The sequence below is a fragment of the Colletotrichum lupini genome, chromosome 7 (assembly GCF_023278565.1).
Source record: "Colletotrichum lupini chromosome 7, complete sequence".
Classification (NCBI taxonomy): Eukaryota; Fungi; Ascomycota; class Sordariomycetes; order Glomerellales; family Glomerellaceae; genus Colletotrichum; species Colletotrichum lupini.
The window spans coordinates 4760622-4785829 of record NC_064680.1 but is presented as its reverse complement, the minus strand read 5'-3'; the positions used below and the strand labels follow the sequence as shown (position 1 = coordinate 4785829).

Here is a 25208-nt window from a genome sequence, read left to right as displayed (position 1 = left end):
AACGCCATTACGTCGAGGCAAGTTTTTTGTCCAAGACATGTGGATGAGACATGCATCTCATTAGATCGCTGAGCAACCCTATTGCCCACTAGAGTCTAGAGCCAACTTACCAGCCCTCTGCGCGAATGCTGGTAGATGAAGCTAGTGTCGGGTCAGAGACACTACATACTTAGGTACCTAATTAGGTATCTAGGTTGAACACCAGCTTCAGAGATGCAAGTCCGCGTGCAAATTAGATACCTACCCACGACCTATATTTACACGTATCTACCTACACGACCTCCAATCCTACGGAATCTGGATACAGTAGCTACAGACGCCATCATCCGCCTCGGCATCCACATGGCCAGCCAGCTTGTGAGCCTTACAACAAGGGAACTGTCAAGAGCGATAACCCATTTTATGCATACCGGACGCAGAGTACAGGCACAGCCGCAGAGAACCAAACTTGCCAGTCGCAGAGTCTTGAATCAACTGCAGTTTTATAGGGTCTTCACCACAGCGGGCAGGCGTAGGTCACCAATCGACGTCGTAATTTTCAACATCACCATCGTCGACCACACTCCAATAACCTCATACAAGCCCAGAATGATAGACCGAGATTCATCAGTCAGCGTCCTCAATTGACGTGCTATGGTGCACGATTGGCACTATGCGCAACCCAGCAGTGAGTCTGATTGTTCACATAACCACAAAAAAAAACGGTAAAGCTTCGCTAGCTCTGTCAGGGGTCACCTACAGCTCATCAGCCTCGTGAGGGCCAGGCCCCCAAGGAAAGCTTCCTCTGCCCCTGCGCTCCGCCAGGCCTTTGTTGACCGCCTTGAGGTTGTTATACTCGGGGCCGTCTTCGCCCAGGCCCCAAGCGAATACGCCACCGAGTCTCTTTTCGTCGACAAGGGCGGGGAATTTGCGAAGGATCGCGTCGGGGGTATCGTATGTCCAGAACCGCTTCTCGGCCCTGTCAAGGTAGTAGTAGCCTCCGCCCTCCTTGTCATACTTGCCCTCTTTTTGAGCTCTCTCGAAAGAAGCCCTTACATCTTCTTGGACCCCGTCGTTCCAGCTGAAGCCTCCTGTCTGGCCTAGATCTCCACCCGTAACGGGATCCTCCATAAGCGGTGTCGGGCACCCAACCTCCTTCCCCTCTGGACAATCCGTCGTCTTGAACCACTTGGTGTAGAAGGCAAAGCCGAGATTGATCTTGTGAGCCGGGACTCCTCTGGCCATGTAGTTGTCGACGGCAATTCTGGACAGTTCCATCCCTGTGTGATGCTTGGTCACATTATCGCGGCGATTCATCATATCGTACGTCATGACATTGACAAAGTCGAGGCTGCGGACAATACGAGGGACCGTTTCCTTGGTGAAGGCAATCATGTCGCGCTCGAGACCCGGAGTCGCGGCCGAGATGAGCTTGCCCTTTGGGAGCTGTCTGCGGACCTCCTCAAGCAGCAAGGGATATGCCTCTATCTCCCACTTCTTTTCCTCGTTGGTGCTGTTCTTGACCTTGTAGTCCTCGCCGTTGCCACTAGACTAGGGTTTAGTAAATGTCTCTGCTGCGGCCCTTCTTAGTGGCCGCAATTGTAGGTAGTCGGGTGATTGAAGCTCACCCGGGGTATTCCCAATCCATATCAATACCGTCTGCACCTGTTGCCTTGACCATGTCGGCAACATTCTGGGCCCACTTCCTCCGCGACTCCGGGGTGCGAGCGGCGGTGTCGAAGCCCTTGGTGTCGCTCCAACCGCCAATGGCGACCATGACTTTGGTGCCAGGCATGAACTGTGTGCGGACCTTGTCGACGGTGGTGAAGAGGGGCCACTCGGCCACGTCCTTATTGAAGGTATCCGAGTTCATGAAAGCCAGTTCCACGTGGGTGATGTAAGACACAAGCTCTCTAGAAGGGACGTTGGGGTGTTGGCTGTGGCTTGGGTTAGCGGTTCATATCCGTTTGCCTTAGCTACCTACCGAAGCCGCCATGTGATGAGCTTTAGCGGAAGCTATTCACTCACCCAGTGAGATACATGACGCATTTGAGATCTGATGCAGCCTTTCCGGCGGTCTCTTGGGCGGAGGTCATCGCGGCAGACTGCAGAAGTATGAGCAGACCGCCCAGAGCGGTGAACAGTAGCCTCATGTCTGTGCCGACGTGGTAAGGGAGGATGGCTTCGAGTTGTGGAAGCTCTCGCAGGGCGCGGGCATGAGCTTGGAGATGAAGAATGGGAGCGAGAGGTGCAAGAGGGCAACGAGGTCAGGGAGAGACAGCCAGGAAACGGAAAGCAGACTTGAACAAAGGAAAAGACTAAAAGTAAAGGCGGGCGGCACAGAAGAGACCGGGAAGGAGACACAACAGGTGAATCATCTGCCGGGTGTCCGATGTTTCCTCAACTTCCTCTTTTCGCCGGGATCTTCTCGGTGCAGGAACCCCGCTGTGGCGGATGCGCCCCAAGGTACCTTACCTTTAGTAGGTACCTCAGTTTCCTACCTACCGGGCAATGGAATGGAGGTACCTCACCTCAAGACGGTGCTCCCGTGGTGTTTGGCGGCATTGGCGCAACTGCTTGCCGGGGGGGGGGACCCCGCAGCAATTAACCTTAAGGCAACGAGACGTTGCTTCCAAGGCGGACAGATACGAATATTCGGGAATATCTCAACCCAGTGCAAGGCATCTTGAAGACAATGGAACAGAATACGTTAGGTACTTACCTTACGTAGGTAAGATAAGGTACATCCCAAGGAAAATGAGGGACTCGGTATTACTCATCCCAATGCCGGAAACCTCAAGCAAAGTAAGTGTTCTCAAAACCGAAAAGAGGTACAGCAATTGGAGTACAATACGTGTCAACAATCCTCATTGTATCCGCGCCCGAGGTGTCTGCTCTAGGTCAATTGACAACTCTGCCGGTGGGACAATTTTGAAGTCGCCGGTTCACGCGGGGCAATGACCGACTGCCCGGCTGGAGTGTTGCAGCGAAGGAAACGTAACCATAGAGCTTGAATGTAACTTTGATGCAGAGGGACGAACCTGGAAAGCTCAAGGTAGGTATTCCAAGTTCCCATCGATACAGTCCCTTGTTTGTGCGGAATCGGCAACATTCAACAAAGAGACATGAAACCGAACGCTCGGGTATTCTGCGTTTTGTGGCTTCCAGACTTTGTACGGAGTACGGAGGACGGATACCTACAGTACATCCAAGTGCATGTCGACCAGGTCCTCCCCCGGCCCGTCCTTCACCTTGACCAGAAGCAGCCTAGTGCCGTATCTGGGCTTCGGTGAGAGCTCTGGTGGGGTCCCCTAACCTTCGGCGAGTCCTTCACCTCGAAAAATTCATCCCGCCTGCGCGTGTCTAAGTCACTCAGCCTTCTTCCTGCTTTGACCTATAACCCGCCTCGACTTGGTTTTTTTTTCCCACGGCCTCCTTCTCACATTGCCACAGCTGGTTTCTTCAACAGAGATTCTCCTGCTCAATTGATGCAGCAATCATGTTTGAGAACCTCTGCACCCTCCCCCTCTCCGCTGAGGTCTTCACCCAGGTCCTCCATCCTACCGAGCCGCTACTGACCGTTGGCTTGTCTACCGGCCATGTTGAAACCTTCCGCCTCCCTTCCTCGGGCGACAACGAATCTGAAGCATCCGATGACCCAGATACGAGTATAACATCGACCGGTCGGGGGGCCATCGATAGCGTCTGGCGTACAAGGCGTCACAAGGGAAGCTGTAGAGCCCTGGCCTACAGCCACGATGGTTCTGGTAAGTAGCTATGCTCCTAATGCGCTGCAGACATCACTGGACTCCCCTCCCGAAACCGTGGCTGACTTGTGTTTTTTTGGAATCGCTAGCCCTCTACTCCGCCGGTACCGATGGCTTGATCAAGCATTTCTCCCCCACGACTGGCAAGGTCATCTCCAAAGTCATCATTCCCTCCTCGAACAAGCAGATCGACGCTCCGACTCTCATGCACGTCCTGAGCCCTCAAAGCCTCCTTCTCGGCTGCGACTCCGGAGCAATGCACATCTTTGATCTGCGAGACGGCGTCCCCTCGGCTAAGCCTGCGCAGACACACTTCCCTCACTCCGACTACGTCTCTGCCATCGTCCCGCTGCCTCCATCCGCCGAGAGCACCTCTGGCTTCTCCAAGCAATGGGTGTCTATCGGCGGCACGACGCTCGCTGTGACAGATGTGCGCAGGGGTGTTCTTGTCCGCTCCGACGACCAAGAAGACGAGCTTCTATCTGCTGCCTACGTCCCCGGTCTCGGCCCCAAGAATAATAGAAACAACGGTATTGTCGCCGTCGGCTCCGGTTCCGGAGTAGTCACGGTCTGGGACAAGGGTGCATGGGATGATCAACAAGAGCGCATCATTGTTGACGGCGGAAAGAGCGGCGGCGAGAGTCTGGACGCACTGGCATTGGTTCCTGAAGAGCTCGGGCTGGGGAAGAAGCTCGTCGTCGGCCTCGGTGACGGAAGCCTCCGGGTGGTTGACTTGGTCACCAGGGAAGTCGACAAGTCCCTGAATCTCCGACACGATGACGTTGAAGGTGTCATTTCCGTTGCATTCGACTCTCAAAACCGCCTGATAACAGCCGGCGGTAAGACGGTGAAGGTGTGGGAGGAGCTGTCGGAGCTTCAGGGTGAGGCCGAAGGCAGTGACGAGGATAGCGAGAGCGGCGGCGATGACGATGACGATACCACTGGTAAGCGTCGAGCAGACAGTGACAGCGACGATGATAGCGACAGTGACGACGACTCAAAGCCGCGAAACAAGCGCCAGAACACGGGAGCCGATAAGCTTGGTCCCATGGGTGCACACGGCATTCTAGGCTTTGACGGTTTGGACTAGTTTGATATCTTCCATCTATTTAATGATACCCTCCAGTGCCAACTGTAGTAAAGGATGAGCCGCTAATGGAACACATTCAATTTTGTTGCCTCTTGACGAAGCCGTGACTTCCCCGAGAGGCATAGATCTCTCTGGACACCCAACCACCGAGAGTAGAAAAGGACCGAGCATGTCCTTGCGGCAGTGACGACTCAAACCGCAATGGCTGGAGGGCTTGGAGACGTTTGACGAGATAGTTCCGTCCTCCCTCCGGCCTATCTGTCGATTGCCGACCTTCAACGCCGGGCCCGGGACTTTGAGTGACCTCCGCAGCGGTCGGACCCCGCTCCCCGCCGATGACAAACAACTGACAGAATAAACGGCAAGCTTTCTGCATAAATGCGCTTAGGTCTTCCTTCCCAACCTTCACCAGGAATCATTTCTTTAAACACAGGCACTGATTAAGTAGCCGCCGTATGCCATGGACGACGCTATTAATCCCTTCGTCTTTGGCATTACCACCCCCAAGGTCTTGTTCGGACTGGGCACTGCCAATGAATTACTCAGCGAACTCAAGTCCCGCAAACTTTCAAAACCTCTCATCATCTGCTCCCCGTCTCGGACTTCTCTGGCCAAAACGATTCAGGATAACTTGAGAGAAGGGGGATTCTCAGACTCTGATATCCTCGACACTGCCATTGTCCATAACCCGAGCGATATCATCGGTCCCGCGGTTGACCGAGCACAGGGCCGCGATGTTCTCGTATCAGTCGGAGGCGGCAGTGCCGTCGGTCTAGGGAAGGCAATCGCTCTTCGCACCAACATGCCCCAAGTGGCTATTCCGACAACCTACTCAGGCTCCGAGATGACACCCATCATTGGAGAGACAAAAGATGGCAAGAAGACGTCAACAACGGACCACAAGATCTTACCCAAGGTAGTCATCTACGACGTCAGCCTGACCATGGATCTGCCGGTCAAAGTCAGCGGTCCGAGTGGTCTCAACGCCATGGCACACTCCTGTAGGCCACTTACACCAAGTGTCAACCTCAAGTTGGAACTGACGTATGATCCAGTGGAAGCATTGTACTCCCGCCAAGCTAGCCCGCTGACGGACCATTTTGCTCTAGAGTCCATCAGGGCACTGTCAAGCGCCCTACCCGTACTCGTGTCAGACCCTTTCTCGGTTGAGGCACGCACCTCGGCTCTGTACGGCGCATTCTTGGCTGGCTTGTTGGCAGCAGCAACCGGTATTGCCCTGCAGCATAAGCTGGCTCACGCGGCCGGCGGCACTCTGAACCTCCCTCACGCCGAGACACACTCCATCTTCCTGCCCCATAGTATGGCGTTCAACGCTCACGCCTTTCCCGAGGCCACTATAACCAAGCTCTCCTCCGCACTTGCGCAGAGTACTGAGAACTCCACTGCGGGTATAGTAGCCGGTCTGAATCAGTTACTTCGAATATTGAATATACCCACGGGCCTCAAGGAGATTGGTATGCAGGAGAAAGATATTGATCGTGTTGCTGACGTTGCATCCGATGAGCCATACTGGAACCCCCGTCCTCTGGAGAAAGCTGCGATACGTGAAATCATCCGTAGAGCGTGGGCAGGGGAGCAGGCAAAGACTGATCTTTGAATCGGGTTAGATTGGATTCCTTCTATTTGTCTTCCTTTTGCTTCTGATATTTATATCGTCTACGCGCCGGGTCTTGAGTAGTCCAATGTTCTCACTCGTTTCCACGTCTCCCGCACCACTCTCTCCTGTGCCTGTCGTGCCGTCTCGGTCTCGGTCGATCCTGCGGGGCTGTGTAATGTCAGCAATGTCTAGTATCGTCCGAGGGCTCGACGAACCGAATGGCGAGGTACAGTCTGCCTCCGAGCTTCGCTTCCGGAACAACGCTCGTGTCTTCGGGAGGGTTGGCTATTGTCACGAGACCACCGGCCTCTTCGAGAATCGCAAAGCCCGCAGCAACGTCCCTAAAGCAGTGACATCAGTTTCCATGACTTGTGGAGTCTGTGATAGTCGGGTTAGCTCACCATTCCCAGCATCCGCCCTCCCACCAAATGTCGAATGATCCCATTGCTGTGTATGCCAGATCCAGGGTAGCACTATATCGTCAGCAAGCGCGCCCACCTAGGGCACTTCACGCAACAGACTTGATCGAACTCACCTTCCCAAGCTCCTCATGCCATGCACCATACCACCCTTACCACCTCGTCCCTTGCGCTCAGCAGCCATATTCATAAAGCTCTCGACCTTGCGGTGCATGTTGCCATCTGGGGTGTCTCGACGGTCCTTACCCCACTCACAGGAGAAGACGCAGCCGCTGGGCGCGTTGGCGGGCAGCGGGTTCAGAACAAGCGGCAGCCTCTGTGTCTCGTTCATCCATGCACCATGGCCCTTGAGCGACGAGAAAGTTTGGTTCAAGAAGGGGGCGTTGATGACGCCAATGACGGGCTTCCCCTTGATGGCGAAACCGATGGAGACGCAGAACATTGGGAATAGATGGGTGAAGTTAACGGTGCCATCGAGGGGATCGACGATCCACGTCGGCCGTTCGTCGACGAGGTAATCACGCGATGCGCCGGCCGAATATGTCTCTTCGCCGAGAAAGCTGCACCCTGATCAGTACCGGACTGTTCGAGACATTGCAAAGTCGAAGCTCAAGGGTGAGTCAACTCACTTGTGGGTGGGATACTTCTTTGCGACGGACGAGTGGATGAAAGCTTCGACTTCTAGCAGTGGGCAACCGTGCTGTCAGCAAGAGGCAAGTTGCCTCAACGAGCATTGGGCCATGGGCAAATGCAGAGTCAACGTAAACGGACCTGTGTCTGTCTTGGTCACCAAATCGACCGAGTTATCCTTTTCCGTGAATGCCTGCGTCTCTCCTCCGGATCCCCATCTTGACCTGGCTGCCGTCATGAGCATCTCTCCCGCCTCTTTGCCCAATTGGACGGCAAAGTCGTAGATTTCGCGGAGCTCGGCGTCGCTGATGTCGGCCATTTTGTCGGTTTCTAGGATTTGTGCGATCTATGACTGGAAGGATTGGTTGAATAAGCTGTACGGGAAAGCTTCCTTACGAAGCAAGCATGTCAAACAACGAAAGAGTCAGAAAGAAGAAGAGTTGTGTGAAACTGCGAGAGAGAGAGAGCACGAGGCAACGAGACAAGCTGTCCGCAGTCGGCACCGGGTTCACCTAAGGTAAGGAAGGTAGCTGGCGTTATCAGAGCACCTGCTAAGCTGCAAATCGCCCCAGTGGTGACTCGACAGCTGGGCCGCCGCCAACCGAAGAGTGAGCCAGTGCGGAAGCACTGCGGATGACAACCGGTGCTCTATCAGCGGGGCATCCCCGCATAGGACCCCGCCTAAAGAGTCCAAAATTGGTCCCCTTGGCCGCTATCCGGACGGAAATGGTACTTGAGGCCCCATTACTAAAGCTGGTGGTAGATTTCCGAGAAAGGAGGGGCACACTCGAGTACGGATACTCACCGTGTCCTGTCTACAACATTGATGACTCAAGGGTTTCAAGATGAGTGAAGACGGAGTGAAACACAGAGATGGATGATCTGGGTCTTGTATGAAATAATGCGGTCATTGCCTTGCAGTCGCGTAAATGTCGGTGAAGCTCTCATGTAGGCGCATCCTGAGAAGTCAACGAATTGTGAAGTCAGAGACTCAGTCTACCTCAGATCTAGGCGCGAGATTCATTCAATTTAGCTGATCTCTGATTAAGAGAGAAGAAAACAACACCATTCATCAAGCTCACATCAAGACGAAGACGAGCAAATGACAGGACCCATTCGCCAGACACTCTGTATCAATACTGCGTGACAACTCTCTTGCAGTCTAAGGATTCAAATTTCAATTGATTATGACCACATCATAAGTAGGTTCACACACCGCCCCTCGGCGAGTATTAGATCTCGGTGGCTTTTGAGGAAGATAGTTTGCAACAGATCACGCACACGGATTCGAAATAGTAGAAGGTAATATCGATCTGAAGACATCGATAAGGTTATTAGTTTCTATTAGTATCCTTATTACAAGGTAGTTGGTTCGAACTATAGTTAACGAAGAGATTAATTAAACTATATAAATATTTACGTAGTAAGTATAAAAAAGAGGTTCTAATTATAAGTTAAGCTAGTTATAATAATTATAAATAGGGCCCCTAATTAGCCCCTACGTAGTCGGCTAAATACCGCGGTTAAATTAGATTTTTAATTTAATACTAACTTTTTTTTTTATTAATTTAACTATTATAGTTAGAGGTATAATTTAACCTCGGGCCCGTTTATTAAGTCGTCTCCTTTTCCCCCTTTTCTTTACTCTTTTTATATAACCTATCCCTTTATTTATATAATAACTTTTTTACTACTTACGAATTATTTTAATCCCTTATTTAGTACTACTTTTATAAAAGCGTTTATAAAGTTATTTTTATTATTAATCTAACGGATCTTAAGTATCTTATGCCTTTTATATAATTACTTAAGGGCTATAATATTAATTATAAGCCTCTTTTCTTTTATCGTTCTTAATTTAATAAAGTATTTATATAGCGAGTAGGAATTAATATAAACAACCGTTAGAATAAGTAAAAGGCTAATTTAATTAGTAATCTTCCTTAGCGTTATTAAAATTACGTAAGAGAGGTTAATATTATTAACTATACTATAGACCTCTAACGCTAATATACTTCTTATTACTTACTTACTTTTAGTTAACGAATAATAGATTATATTATTATATATAATAAATTTACTCTTATTTATACTCTTATTAATTAGGATAATAATATACCCTAATTACGAAGTAAGGTCGTTATTATTTATAAATAACTTATTAATAAAAACGTAGAGCTTACTAATTATAAAGTTAATTAGGTAGTAAATAAGACTTCGATCGAGATTCGTTTATTACTATTTAAGCTACTTATTAAGTATTTTAATATCTTATTTAATTAGATTTATAACTTACGCTACCCTAGCGTAATTAAAAGTCGTTTTAAGCTAATAAATACTTATAATATATACCCCTCGCGCGAGCTTAGCCCTATACCGCTTTTTAATATTAATTATATTTAGATTAACGAAGTTAATTTTCTTACCCTATTCTTTTTATTAAAAGACGACGGTTTTTTTCTTAATTATAAAAATCTTATTATTAAATACTAGGGGGGTATTTATTATAAGGACCTTTTTTAGTTTTATTACGAAGCCCGCTTTTTAAAGCTTTTTATTTTCTTTTTTTATAAAATTAATATTAGATAAGCTTAATATATTATTAGTTTATATTCTAACGATTTTAAATTAGTTACTTTTATACTTTGCGATTAATAAGTACGGGTTATACGTAGAGGTAACTATTAATAGTTAATTAATATAAAAATCGTAGTAAGTAGCTTATTAATAAGTGCTTAATTTTGCGAGCTTATATAGTAGCTTAAGTACTTTAATAATCGTACTTTTTAAGTATTTACTAGCTATTTTTTTTAGTAAATAGGCTAGGATTTTCCTTATAAGCTCTGTAGCTAATTAGGTATAGGCCTAGGTAATATTATAGTTCTAAATCTCGTATTCTTTTTTTTATAGCAATATTATTAGTACTATTATTAATTATTAGTTATAGCGCTATATAGTAAGCGATTATATAAGTAGCGTCGCTTTTTTAACGTTACCGTACTCCTAAATTACGTATTTAGACTTTTTATACGGCTAGGGTATTCTTTTCTTTTTAATTTTACGAACTATTTATAATTTAAATATGCGGAGGTTTATATATTTTTCTAGGTCGTATAAGATAAATCAATAGACCCCTTAATTATAAAGAGTATTTATTTTAATAAGATCTAATCCCTTATACGGCTTTTTAGTAGTTATAATTATACCTTTTTTACGTAATTTAACTACTAGCTCGAAATCGGCTTTTTTTTTTACTATATAAAAAGTATTAATTACTTTATTATTAGTAATAAATTGCTATATTAGGGCTTGCTATTATGGTTTTTTACGACGTCTTACTAGTAGTATTAGTACCCTTTTAGTAATTTCTTTTTTTTTATCGTTTATTAATATTATTATAACGATTTTATTAAGGATAACTTTTTATACCTTTGCTACGGGTTATATAGTTTTCCCTAGCTCTTTTTTCTTTTATAGGTTAGAAATTACTTCGTTAGGATTTATATAGTACGGTTTAATTACTATAATTAATATTTCGAGTAGTTAGTTATAATCTCTTATAATTATATAAGAGCGCTCGTTAACGGAAATTAACTTATATAGCCTAGTTTATCATTAGGTAATTTTATATTATATTTATATATTTAAATTTAGCGGTATATTTAGATTATTCCCTATATTAGGCCTATTATATATAGTAATTATTTTATTAACTTATTTTTTTATATTTACTTTGCGCAGTGCCCATATTACTTTTTTAACTACTCGGGCTCGTTAATTTATACTTAGTAATAGTAGCGAGGCTAAGGTCGTTTTTAAATATACTGTAAATATTAATAGCGTTAGTATAAGTCCGTTAGGCCCTATAGTATCGTTATAGTATTTAAGTACTATTTAGAGGTATTTGTTATTAATAGAATTTAGATATTCTTTTTTAATAATTTTAAACGCCTTTTTTAATTATTAGTATACCCTTTTTACTTTTTTAATACTATAGTACGCTTTAATAGGTACGACTTTTAGTTATATATTATAGGCCGTTATATTATCCTTAAATTTTACTAATTTAAAACTAGTATTAGTATCGGTTTTAATACTATCTAGCGGTCCTTAGTATATATTAATTTAGCTTTTTTATAAGGCTACTTATACTATTTTTATTTATAAATCTTAGAGGAATTACCCTACTTAGAAAGATATAGCTACGTTAATTATATATAGTACTAGCTAACTATTTAAATAGAAAATATTAACGACGATTTCTTAGTTAAAGTTAAGCTTATTACGTAATTTAAACTTAAATCTACGTAGGCTCTGTGTATTTATTTAGTATTAGTAATATACTTTTGTTAACTACTTTAGTACCCCTATTTTAATATTATTATTACTTAATTATTTTAAGAGGTTATATAGCCTCGTGACTAACGGGTACCTAAATCTCTAATATAATCTTTTAAGCTTATTTTTTATTAAGTAATTAATTAACTTCGTATCGTTAGTAAGCTTTATAAATATATACCCCTATTATTATTTAACTATTTCGAAGTACTTGCTACTAGAGATTCTATTCTTTATATTATTAAATATAATACTTAGTCGATTTATGTCTTTTAGATATAAGAAAAATAGAATATTAACGGGTAAAATATAAAAAGTTATTATTCTAAAGTACGTCTCTACTTTTATTATACTTAGGGCGACGATTTCTTTACCTAGGCTAAAACTAATCTTCGTAATACCTATTATTAATATATTAAGTATTATTAGTATAATTTTTTATAGTATTTAGAATTACCCTTTTTTTTTAGTTAACTATTACGATACCTTAGTATTTAGGATAATCCTATAAAAATCGTTTAGGCTATACTTTTTACTTATATAAAATATTTATACGAGTTTAGTATTTAAAGGATCTCGGTAGTATAAAAAGGACCTTTTTAACTACCCCTAGATTTACTTAGTATTATATTCTTTTTTTTTAAATATTAAGAGAGATAGCGTTTTTTTTTTAATTATTAAAAGAATAGGCTTTAGCCTTATTAAATTCGCCCTTTTAGCTACTTCTATATTTATTATTTAAGGGACCTTTTTTTATTATCTATAGATAAAAGCTTACTTATTAAGAGTTTTTACTACCCTCTATTTATTTAGCTTCGTATATTTTCTAGAGGCTAACGGGGTAAAAAAACAGTAGTTAATATTATTAATTTCGTTATAATCTAATTCGTTAGTATAGGGGGTAAGATTTTTTTTATTTTCTAAATTTCTTATAGGGAGTATATATTTTAAGCTACTACTTTAATTACCGTTACTAAGCTCTGTGCCCCCGGATCTACTTTTATATATAATAAGGAATTAATTAAATTAACGAGGGTTAGTTTTATTATTTACTACCCTCGATTTTTTATATTATTTATACGATTTAATACGCTCTTTTTCGAAGTAGTTATTTAATTAATATTTATCTTTTTTATAAATATAGTATTACCTCTTTTATTACCCTACCTATAAGTTAAATCTTTATTTATTTAATAAATCTGGGCCTCTTTATTAGCGATTATTATATTTAGCTTTTTTTCTTTTCTTATTATATATTTAATTAACTTAATATTATTAGTAAGGGCTATCGTATACTTAGAAGTAGGTTTAGTGCGGTATTTTTACTTTAATATTAAAGCTAGATCTTAGCTTTAAGTAAAGTATTTTATAGTTTTTAAGTACTTAGTATAGGGTTATTTTTATTTTTAATATACGCTAGACTGTAGTATAGAGATATTTAACTTTTAACTTATTTATCCTCTTATTTAGCTAGGTTTTTACTAGCTTATTAATTCGATTAATAAGCTTTTTAAGGATTTTTATTCGTAATTTACTTTTTATTATCCTAGCTATAAATATAAAAAAAATCGCTCGTAGTTTAAATAAGAGTTTTAAGTTCTTATTATAGGTCTTAAAGTAGCTTTAGATTATGTTAATTATATTAAGAAAGTCGTTTTAATCGAGATTATATACTACTTCGTAATAATAATTAAAGGCTTTATTTATAAATATAATATTAATTACTAAATAGTACTAGTGTTCCCTAATTCTGACTTTTTTATAATAATCATAAAATATTATTAGGGTTTTTAATAAGACCTTATACTTCCTTTTAAAATATAAATTTTTTTTGGGAAGATCTTTTTGAGGTTTGTAAATTATTTCGTATTTATTGTTAGATTTTTGGTATTTATATACGATTTTTGCGTTATTATATATTATTAATAACTTCGGGTTATTTATTTCTTTTTTTATTAGCTAATTAGTGCTAAATTTTATATTAGTAATAGTAACGAGTTATAGATCGAAATAAGCAGAATTATTAGTTATTATACTTTTAGTATTATATTTTATTTTAATATACTTTTTTATAACGATAGATTTCTATTAGTAATTATGGGGAGGAAATCTAAGTCGTTTACTTTTTTTTTAAATTTATTAAAGTAATTATATACTTTATTAACCTAGGCTTAGTTTTATAGTATAAATTCTTTGTTTATAATTATTATTATTAATATTTTATATAGCTCTTACGATTATAATTATACTAATAATACTCCTTATTTATAAAGGAATTTATTAATTACTTTTATAATTTTTAGGCTTACGCTCGCGAACTATTTATCTAGCTAATAGCTAAGGTCGTTTACGATTTTATAAAATAAGGGTTACCCTTATAGCCCCTTTTTTTTATAGACCTTAGTTAAATAAATTAATACTACGTTAATTTACTTATTATTAGGCTAATTTACGATTCTATATATTTACGTCCTTTAATAATCTGGGTTAATATTTACTTATTTATAAAGGATTAGGATTCTATTTAAGATCGGGTTTTATTTTATTTTATTTTATTTTAATTTACTAAGGGTCGTGCTTTAGCTTATACTTATATTAGTAGTTACTAGCGTATTTAATTTTAATGAGGATATATTTAATCTACGCGCTAGTTATAATAAATTTATGCTTTTACTATTTAACGAATTTATTAAAGTTTAAAAGATTCCCGCTTTTTTTTACCGTTTTATTATTACTCTCGTTTTTATTATTTTTAGTAATTACTATTACCCTTTTAAATCGCTAGCTATTATACTTATTAAGATCCTCTTTTTTATTTAATATAAAAGGGTAGGTTTTAATAGTTCTTTTTAATAATAGTAGCGGTAAACGTTTATATTATTATAAAAAAATATAGTAATTAGTCTTAGGATTTTTATTAGTTATCGATTTTTATTATCCCGTATATTTCTAGCTTTTTAAGCCTCGTATTTTTTATAATTTTTAAATAGCTTTTTTTTTAACCTATTTTTTTAGGGTAGTATTTTATAAAAATAGTTAAAAGTAGACGCTAAGCGGCTCGTAAAAGAGCTATATAAGCTATTAAGAACTATATAGGCCGTTAAGTATAGTTAACGAAGTTAAGCCTTTTTTTTTATAAAATTATAGATTTTAAAGACTTACTAAAAATACTTATTTATTACTTATACGCAGTAGGGTTAAATATTTTAAAGATTTTATTTTTTATAGCCTCTTAGTACCCTATTTTATATTTTTTAAGTAGTTTTTTTTATAATTTAATTATAGTTAGGTAATTATTGCTTACTAGCGATCCTTTTTATTATTTAGTTAATTTTTCGAAATTAGTAATTTTATACTAGGAGCTAGTATAAAAAAAAGCTTTTAAGCGGCCTTTTAAAGGATTTTTTTTTCTTTTTAAATCCTCGTTTTTTTAGCTTTTTTTTAGGTTAATAGTAATTTTAGTAAGAGGTTATAGGATTATTTTAGGGTGGCCGCTTTTTTTTTAAGTTAATTTCTAAGATCCGTGATATTTTTAATTTAATATTATTAGGACTTCTAAATCTCTTTTTCTCTCGTTAGACTATTCCCTATATTTTATTTTTAAGTAATACCTAGGGAGTAGTTAAGGGAGCTATAAGGAGGTTATTTAAATTACGGGCTTAAGGTCGTACTTATAAAATCTTCGTAATAATAAACTTTTTTATATACTATAGATCTCTTAGCTTAATAACTCCTATAGGGTTACTTTTATTACTAAATAAAAATATTTACGTTTAGAGATCTTCTTTTTTAATTGCGCGGTACTTTTTTATATTATATTATTAAGCTCGTTCGTTACGCTAATTAATTAAGTAAGTAGTTATTACGTAAGTATTTTTTTTTATTAATTTAACTAGTTAATTTCTAATTATAGTCTAGCTATAGAAAAGTCGTTTAGTAAAAAAGCTACTTAGGGTAATAATAAAAGGCTAGTTACTTAAGCGGTTTTATTAATTAACGTAGTTTAACGTAATAAATATTAATCTCTCGTAGGTAGTAAAAGGCTATAATTATTTAATTCTATATAATATTTAAGAATTACCTTCTTTTTTATTTACTTTTATAAAGTTAATTAGTACGAATCTCTTATTTCGTACAGTATTAAGAAGTTATTTCTTTTACGTAACGAGATACTTTACTGATCTATAATAGTAGAATTTAATTATTAATTAATATTAGTATTTTTATTATAGGGTAGTTAGTTCGAACCGTAGTTAACGAAGAGATTAATTAAACTATATAAATATTTACGTAGTAGGTATAAAAAGGAGGTTCTAACTATAGGTTGGGCTGGTTACGATAATCGTAAATAGGGCCCCTAATTAGCCCCTGCGCAGTCGGCTAGATGCTGCGGTCGAATTGGACTTTTAATCCGACAGTTTTATTAAAGAAAAAGAACTAGTAGTGTAAATACTATACAATCGCTATGCAAAATGTTCATTCTTCATGCCGTCTTGTCCCCTTATAGTGACGCCGTGACCTGTGCTGATGGCTCTTCTACTCTTAGCTTTATGTCTCTCACGAGCTTAGACCAAGCGACAGCTCCTCTCTTTGCCAACTCCTCGGGCACACCGTGGTCTTCCTCTGACATCCTCCTGTTGAACAACTCAAAGCTAACCCAGCCCTCGAAACCGAGACCCTGGAAGATGGCGGCGCAGAGTTCCCGGACAGGAAGATACGCGCCTCTTGAATACTCGCCATAGAATAGGCGGCAGTTTCTTGACCAAGACATGCGGTGCGGCTGTTCGGCATTGTAGTAGGGGTGCGTTTCGCAGATAGGCTCAGCGAGGCGCTCAGCGTCGACGACCTGGACGTAAATAATCTTGGAGACATCGACAGTCGTGAGCAACCGCTGAATAGAGTCCTTGACAGCTTGCTCGGCATCGACCACCTTTCCGGAAGCTGCGGTGGGGTCCGCAAAGATGCGGCCAGCAATGTTGAATGTATCGAGGCACATGCCAAAGTTGGGCCGGTCGACCCGTTGAATCACCTCCCAGCACGTCTCCCATACATCCACTCTCGTTCCCCAGGAGAGAGACTCATATGAGAACTGGATAGGGGGGTTGGACGCAGCACCAATGTCTGCCACTTCAGCCAGGTCGGCAATGTGAAGTTCAAGATCCTCAGAAACCTGCTCTGCGGGCAAGACGTTGCTGGGAATCTGGATCAAGTCTGTGCCGAGGACATGGGCAAGCTGGATCCAAACACGCAACTCCTCGATGCGGCGGGCGTGCTGCTCCCGGTCAATGAGCCCCTCGAAGTGTTGAAAGGGCTGAAGGCAGATAATCTCGATGTTGCGGACATCGCACATTCTCTTGACAATTCCAGCAGCAGCGAGCTGGTTGTCGATCGAGGCAGCACCGCCGGGCAACTGCTCGGCAACGTCCATGAGATCCTCGTGCCAAAGCTCAATGCCCTGGTACCCATACTTGGCGGCCATGTCCATCTTGTGCTCAAAGCTGTGGCCAGCCCAGCATCGGCCGAGCGACATTGTGCTGATTCCTAACCGGGAAGGCATTGTGATTGTGTGTGAGATGTGAGGTTGTTGACGATAGAATAGCAAGGGTATCTAGTGCGAATGAATGCGAATACAACACACAAATAATTCAACAACAAGGTGTTATGTGTCGTTCTGGTATTTGGGAGTAGCAAGAAGGACTTAGAAGAAGGATGGAGGGAGGACTTGGGCCTAAAGAGGTGGACGTCCACTGGTATACATTTGCCCTCGGCAGCAGGGGATCAGGAAGATTATTTGCAGCTCTCGATTCCCGTATCTAAGCAGAATGGCAATGGCAGACCCATACGGCAACTCTCTCGCAGAGAACGGTAGGTAGCTTTACCCAATGATCTTGTCTGCTGCCATGCTGTATCCGGGTCACACCGGACGCCCGAGGGGCGATGGAGGGAGGAGGAGGAGGAGGAGGAGGAGGAAAGTCATTCACCCGCCAATTACCCCATCTTATCGGCGTCAGATGTTTGCAAGCATACCGATCTGGGGATTTCTGGGGCGCCCGAAGGTAGCCGGACCAGTCTGAATGACGCGCTGCCGCACGTCTCTCACACCCCGAGCCTGTGGTAGCGGCATGTACGATGCCCATCACTGAGTGTGGTGGTTGATGGGAGGCGTAGCAAGCTAGACTGACGGCTGGTGACGTTGAACTTTCCAGGCGCTGCCGGTTGTCAGGAAGAACACTTCTCCAGGCCACAGGATAAACGTTCTCCAGAATGGCTACTCGGATGAGTGGGAGCACCAAGCGAACCGGGGGGGCGGGTGTCTTTTGTGTCGTATGCCCACCATTCCGAGGCCCAGACTGCCCGGCACTTCTCACTGGCTGTTGGCTGGAGAGTTCTTTGCCGGAAGTCCCCCTCTGAAATCGCAGCGAGATGCCGATGGGAAAAGCCCTGATGCGGATTCCACGCGATCTCGAGAAGCCCGTCCCAGTGCCCCGGACTTTTCCCCGTATTCCGCAAGAATGATTAATTCGATACAGCTATCATTGGACCGATGAAGCTCCATTTGGAGACAAGAAGAAGGGAATAAGAGCGAGGCACAAAAAGTGGCTTCCATTAGACCCCATTTCCCCCCCATTTTCTGCGGTTGACAATTCCCACCGTATTTTAGACTAAAAAGAGCCCTGGTTTTCTCCATTTGTTGCATCTTGCCATAACGCCATTCCTATCATTCTTCAGTCAGTTGCACAGAAGAGCCTTGCAGATATCATTCGAAACTTTCAAGCAAGAGAGAAAGAGAGACAGACAATCCTTGATCTCATCTCAGCATCACTCACTTTCTTAAACTCAACCAACTCACATCAAGCAACAATGGCCAGTGCTGCTCCCATCGACCAGGTGGAAGACACTATTGCGGTCAAGATTGAGCAGCTTGACCGCCACGGTTACCTGTTTGGCCAAAAAATCACACATTCCTTGTCACCACTCCTGCACACCACCATTTACGAGGGCATTGGCCTGAAATGGGAGCAAATGAGACTGGACTCGGCAGACTTGTCGCTGTTTCTGGAACTCATCAAGCACCCCAAATTTTACGGCAGCTCAGTAACCATGCCCAACAAGGTTGCCATCATCCCTCACCTCGACGAGCTGACGGATGAGTGCCGCGATGTTGGCGCCTGCAACACACTCTTCATCAGAGAACGCGACGGCAAGCGGATATACTGCGGCACCAACACGGACGTAATCGGCGTCCGTGAGTCTTTTGTTCAGAACGTCACCGACCCTGATACCGTCTACCACAACAAGCCGGCTCTTGTCATCGGAGGCGGCGGTGCGGCCAGAAGTGCCGTCTACGCTCTGCGCAAGTGGATGAAGGCCACCGATATCTACCTCGTCAACCGTGACAAGAGCGAAGTCGACGCAGTCATCGAAGAGTGCTCCGCGCGGGGATATGGAGACAATCTGTATCACGTCTCCACCGTCGAGGAGGCGAGAGACCTCGACGCCCCCGGCGCTATTGTGGCGTGCGTACCCAACTTCACTCCCAAGACAGCAGAGGAGATTGTAGCGCGTGAGATTATCGTCGAGTTCCTGAACAAGGATCGCAAGGGCGCTATCCTCGAGATGTGCTATAACCCCACGCCCTACACAGAAATCGGTGCTCTCGCAGAGGATGCCGGCTGGCAAGTGATCCTGGGCACTGAAGCCATGATCTACCAAGGTCTTGAACAGGTCAGTCAGCACAAAATCTGAACCCCATCTAACATACACATTTCTAACATCTTGATAGGACCGGTACTGGACTGGCAAGGAGGTTGACGAACTTACCGTTCAAAAGGTAAAGGATGTGATTGCGGCAAAGCTGTCACAACACTCAAAATTGTAAAATAATAATGACCACCATAGACACCTTGCATAGCTAGATCCTCAGCGACTGTTTTAACAGAAAACGATGACTTTGATGAAGCTTCATAAAGTCTGGATAGATGCATGATGCTACTCCTATCTTAACTGAGTGAATGGTGCCTTGCATCTGAATCACACACCGCGTTGACCTCATACACAAGTTTAACAGTATCTCCTGGCCGTTTTGCGCACAACTCTTTCACAATTTCTTAGTTAACTTGAGCTAAACATGTGCACCGTATTTAGGAAGACACGTAGGCTAGGTGTTTGGACAGTCTTTATCCTTATTAATATCCCTATTATAAGGTAGTTAGTTCGAACCGTAGTTAACGAAGAGATTAATTAAACTATATAAATATTTACGTAGGTATAAGAAAGAGGTTCTAATTATAAGTTAGGCTAGCTACGATAATTATAAATAGGGCCCCTAATTAGCCCCTATATAGTCGGCTATATACTACGGTTAAATTAGATTTTTAATTTAATACTAACTTTCTCTTTTTTTTATTAATTTAACCGCTACGGTTAGAGGTATAATTTAACCTCGGGCCCGTTTATTAAGTCGTCTCTTTTTCCCCCTTTTTTTTACTCTTTTTATATAACCTATTCCTCTATTCGTATAGTAACTTTTTTATTACTTACGAATTACTTTAATCCCTTATTTAGTACTACTTTTATAAAAGCGTCTATAAAATTATCTTTATTATTAATTTAATAGATTTCGAGTATTTTACACCTTTCGTACGATTACGTAAGGGCTATAATATTAATTATAAGCCTCTTTTTTTTTATCGTTCTTAATTTAACAAGGTATTTATATAGTAAATAAGAATCGGTATAAATAACTATTAAAATAGGTAGAAAGCTAATTTAATTAGTAATCTTCTTTAGCGTCGTTAAAATCGTATAAAAGAGGTTAACGCTATTAACTATATTATAAACCTCTAACGCTAATATACTTCTTATTACCCGCTTATTTTTAATTAACGAGTAGTAAATTATATTACTATATATAATAAATTCGCTCTTATTTATACTCTCGTTAACTAAGATAATAATATACCCTAATTACGAAGTAAGGTCGTTATTATTTATAAATAACTTATTAATAAAAACGTAAAGCTTATTAATTATAAGGTTAATTAAGTAATAAACGAGACTTTAATTAAAATTCGTTTATTACTACTTAAGCCGCTTATTAAGTACCTCGATATCTCGTTTAGTTAGATTTATAACTTACGCTACTTTAATATAATTAAAAGTCGCCTCGGGCTAATAAATACTTATAATATATACCCCTCGTATAAGCTTAGCTTTATACCGCTTTTTAACGTTAGTTACGTTTAAATTAATAAGGTTAATCTTCTTACCCTATCCCTTTTACTAAAAAACGACGGTTTCTTTTTTAATTATAAAAATCCCGCCGTTAAATACTAAGGGGGTATTTATTATAAGGACCTCTTTTAGCTTCGTTATAAAGCCCGCTTTTTAAAGCTCCTTATCCTCCTTTTTTATAAAGTTAATATTAAATAAGCTTAATATATTATTAGTTTATATTCTAACGATCCTAAATTAGTTACTTTCGTACTCCGTAATAAATAAGTATAGGTCGTATATAAAAGTAATTATTAATAATTAATTAATATAAAAATCGTAATAAGTAGCTTACTAATAAGTACCCGATTCTACGAGCTTATATAATAGCTTAAGCACTTTAATGATCGTACTTTTTAAGTACTTACTAACTATTTTTTTTAGTAAATAGGCTAGGATTTTCTTTATAAGCCCTATAGCCGATTAGGTATAGGCCTAGGTAATATTACGGCTCTAAATTTCGTATCCCTTTTTCTATAGTAATATTATTAGTACTATTATTAATTATTAACTATAGTGCTATATAATAAGTAATTATATAAGTAGCGTCGCCTTTTTAACGTCGCCATACCCCTAAATTATATATTTAGACTTCTTATATAGCTAGGGTATTCCTTTCTTTTTAATCTTACGAACTATTCGTAATTTAAATATATAGAGGTTTATATATTTTTTTAAGTTATATAGGATAAATTAATAAACCCCCCGATTACGAAGAGTATTTGCTTCGATAAGATCTAATCCCTTATATAGTTTTTTAATAACTATAATTATACCTTCCTTACGTAGTTTAACTACTAGCTCGAAATCGGCTTTCTTTTTTATTATATAAAAAGTATTAATTACCTCGTTACTAATAATAAATTACTACGTTAGGGCTTACCGTTATAGTTTTTTATAACGTCTTACCGGTAGTATTAGTGCCCTTTTAGCAATTTCCTCTTCCTTATTATCTATTAGTACTACTACAACGATTTTATTAAGGATAATTTCTTATACCTCTATTATAGGTTATATAATTTCCCCTAGCTTTTCTTTTTTTTATAAGTTAAAAATTACTTCGTTAGGATTTATATAATACGGTCTAACTACCGTAATTAATGTTTTAAGTAGCTAGTTATAATCTCTCGTAACTATATAAAAGCGCTCGTTAATAAAAATTAACTTATATAGCCTAGCCTATTATTAAGTAATTTCGCGCTATACTTATATATCCGAATTTAGTAATATATTTAGATTATCCCTTATATCGGGCCTATTGCGCATAGTAATTACTTTATTAACTTACTTTTTATGCTTATTTTATATAATACTTATATTACTTTTTTAATTACTTAGGCTCGTTAGCTTATATTTAGTAATAATAGCGAGGCTAAGGTCGTTCTTAAATATGCTCTAAATATTAATAACGTTAGTATAAGTCCGTTAGGCCCTATAGTATTATTATAGTATTTAAGTACTATTTAAAGGTATTCGTTATTAGTAGAATCCGGATTTTTCTTTTTAATAATTCTAAACGCCCTTTTTAACTACTAGTATGCCCTTTTTACTTTTTTAATACTATAGTGCGCTTTAATAAGTACGACTTTTAGCTATATACCGTAAGCTATTATATTATCTTTAAATTTTACTAACTTAAAACTAGTACTAGCGTCGGTTCTAATACTATCTAGCGGTCCCTAGTATATATTAATCTAGCTTTTTTATAGGGCTACTTATACTATTTTTATTTATAAATCTTAAAAGAATTACCTTACTTAGAAAGATATAGCTACGTTAATTATATATAGTACTAGCCGACTATTTAAATAGAAGATATTAATAACGATTTCCTAGTTAAAGTTAAGCTTATTACGTAATTTAAATTTAAATCTACGTAGGCTCTGCGCATTTATTGAATTTTAATAATATACTTTCGTTAATTACTCTAGCGCCCCTATTTCGATATTATTATTACTCAATTACTTTAAGAAGTTATATAGCCTCGTAACTAACGAGTACTTAAATCTTTAATATAGTCTTCTAAGCTCACTTTCCGTTAAGTAATTAATTAATTTCGTATTATTAATAAGCTTTATAAACGCATACCCCTATTATTATTTAACTATTTCGAAGTACTTATTACTAAAGATTCTATTCCTTATATTATTAAATATAATACTTAGTTAATCTATATTTTTTAAATATAGGAGAAATGGGGTATTAATAAGTAAAATATAAAAAGTTATTATTCCGAAGTGCGTCTTTACTTTTATTATACTTAGGGCGACGATTTCTTTATTTAGGCTAAAACTAATCCTCGTAATACCCGCCGTTAATATATTAAATATTACTAGCGCAATCTTTTATAGCGCTTAGAATTACCCTTTTTTTTTAATTAATTATTATAATACCTTAGTATTTAGGATAATTTTATAAAAATCGTTTAGGCCGTACCTTTCGCTCGCATAAAATATTTATATAAGCTTAATATTCGAGGGATCTAGGTAATATAAAAAAGACCCCTCTAACTATCCCTAGATTTACTTAGTATTATATTCCTTTTTTTTAAATATTAAGAGAGATAGCGTCTTCTTTTTAATTATTAAGATAATAGGCTTCGGCCCTATTAAATTTACCCTTTTAATCGCCTCTATATCCGTTATCTAAGGGACCTTTTTTTATTATTTATAAATAAAAGCTTATTTATTAAGAGCTTTTATTACTCTTTATTCGTTTAGCTTCGTATATTTTTTAAAAGCTAACGGAGTAAAAAAAGAGTAGTTAATATTATTAATTTCGTTATAATCTAATTCGTTAGTATAAGAAGTAAAATCTTCTTTATCTTCTGAATTTCTTATAGGGGATATATACTTTAAGCCGCTACTTTAGCTATTATTATTAAGTTCCGTACCCCTAGATTTATTTTTATATATAATAAAGAATTAGTTAAACTAACGAGGGCTAGTTTTACTATTTACTACCCTCGACTTTTTATACTATTTATATAATTTAGTACGCTCTTCTTTAGAGTAGTTACTTAATTAATATTTATCTTTTTTATAAATATAGTATTACCTCTTTTATTACCCTACTCGTAAGTTAAATCTTTATTTATTTAATAAATTTAGGCCTCTTTATTAGTAATTACCGTATTTAGCCTCTTTTTTTTTTTTTTATATATTCGATCGACCTAATATTATTAATAAGGGCTATTATACGCTTAGAAATAGGTTTAGCGCGGTATTCTTATTTTAATATTAAAACTAGATCTTAGCCTCGAGTAAAGTATCTCGTAGTTTTTAAGTACTTAGTATAAGGTTATTTTTACTTTTAGTATATACTAAACTACGATATAAAAATATCCGACTTTTCGCTTATTTATTCCCTTATTTAGCTAGGTTTTTACTAGCTTATTAATTTAATTAATAAGCTCTTTAAGGATCTCTACTCGCAATTTATTTTCTATTGTCCTAGCTATAAATATATAAAAAATCGCTTATAGCTTAAATAAAAGCTCTAGGTTCTTATTATAAGTCTTAAAGTAGCTTCGGATTACGTTAATTATGCTAAAAAAGTCGTTTTAATTAAAATTACGTACCGCTTTATAATAATAATCCGAGGCTTTGCTTATGAGTACGATATTAATTACTAAATAGTATTAGTATTCCCTAATTCCGACTTTTTCGTAATAATCGTAAAATATCGTTAGGGTTTTTTATAAAACCTTATACTTCCCTTTAAAATATAATTTCTTTTTTAAAAAGATCTTTTTAAAGTCTATAAATTACCTCGTATTTATTACTAGATTTTTAATATCTATATACGATCCTTGCGTCGCTACGTACTATTAATAACTTTAAATTATTTACCTCTTTTCTTATTAGCTAATTAGCGCCGAATTTCGTATTAATAGCGGTAATAAGTTATAAATCGAAATAGGTAGAATTATTAATTATTATATTTTTAATACTATATTTTGCTTTAGTATATCTTTTTATAATAATAGATTTCCGTTAGTAATTATAGGGAGGAAATCTAGGTCGTTTACCCTTTTTTTAAATTTGTTAAAGCGATTATACGCTCTATTAACCTATATTTAGTTCTATAATACG

General features: G+C 39.0%; 7 protein-coding genes across 7 annotated transcripts; 2 read left to right on the top strand and 5 right to left on the bottom strand.

The window, feature by feature from the left end:
* Positions 1-735: 735 nt before the first annotated feature.
* On the bottom strand, positions 736-2231 carry CLUP02_14471 (glycosyl hydrolase family 18; the record flags this gene model as incomplete). Its single annotated transcript, XM_049293399.1, has 3 exons — positions 736-1525; positions 1608-1916; positions 2008-2231. Coding segments are annotated over 3 exons (1323 nt in total), but the record flags the coding sequence as incomplete, so codon positions are not given.
* A 1247-nt stretch (positions 2232-3478) lies between these two features.
* Positions 3479-6454, top strand: CLUP02_14470 (WD repeat domain-containing protein jip5; the record flags this gene model as incomplete). The annotated part of the gene is made up of 3 exons (XM_049293398.1): positions 3479-3746; positions 3836-4536; positions 5285-6454. The coding sequence occupies 3 exons, from the start codon at positions 3479-3481 to the stop codon at positions 6452-6454; spliced, it is 2139 nt and encodes a 712-aa protein (XP_049150544.1).
* Positions 6455-6513: 59 nt separating this feature from the next.
* Positions 6514-7822, bottom strand: CLUP02_14469 (inositol monophosphatase; the record flags this gene model as incomplete). The annotated part of the gene is made up of 6 exons (XM_049293397.1): positions 6514-6622; positions 6670-6795; positions 6856-6927; positions 6990-7433; positions 7503-7554; positions 7645-7822. 6 exons carry the CDS (start codon positions 7820-7822, stop codon positions 6514-6516), a joined length of 981 nt encoding a protein of 326 aa, XP_049150543.1.
* Positions 7823-12030: 4208 nt separating this feature from the next.
* Positions 12031-12258, bottom strand: CLUP02_14468 (uncharacterized protein; the record flags this gene model as incomplete). The annotated part of the gene is made up of 1 exon (XM_049293396.1): positions 12031-12258. A coding segment is annotated over one exon (228 nt), but the record flags the coding sequence as incomplete, so codon positions are not given.
* Positions 12259-16342: 4084 nt separating this feature from the next.
* Positions 16343-17398, bottom strand: CLUP02_14467 (3-dehydroshikimate dehydratase; the record flags this gene model as incomplete). The annotated part of the gene is made up of 1 exon (XM_049293395.1): positions 16343-17398. One exon carries the CDS (start codon positions 17396-17398, stop codon positions 16343-16345), a length of 1056 nt encoding a protein of 351 aa, XP_049150541.1.
* Positions 17399-18702: 1304 nt separating this feature from the next.
* CLUP02_14466 (quinate dehydrogenase) lies at positions 18703-19820 on the top strand (the record flags this gene model as incomplete). The annotated part of the gene is made up of 3 exons (XM_049293394.1): positions 18703-19566; positions 19625-19716; positions 19802-19820. 3 exons carry the CDS (start codon positions 18703-18705, stop codon positions 19818-19820), a joined length of 975 nt encoding a protein of 324 aa, XP_049150540.1.
* A 3459-nt stretch (positions 19821-23279) lies between these two features.
* On the bottom strand, positions 23280-23426 carry CLUP02_14465 (uncharacterized protein; the record flags this gene model as incomplete). Its single annotated transcript, XM_049293393.1, has 1 exon — positions 23280-23426. A coding segment is annotated over one exon (147 nt), but the record flags the coding sequence as incomplete, so codon positions are not given.
* Positions 23427-25208: the final 1782 nt, after the last annotated feature.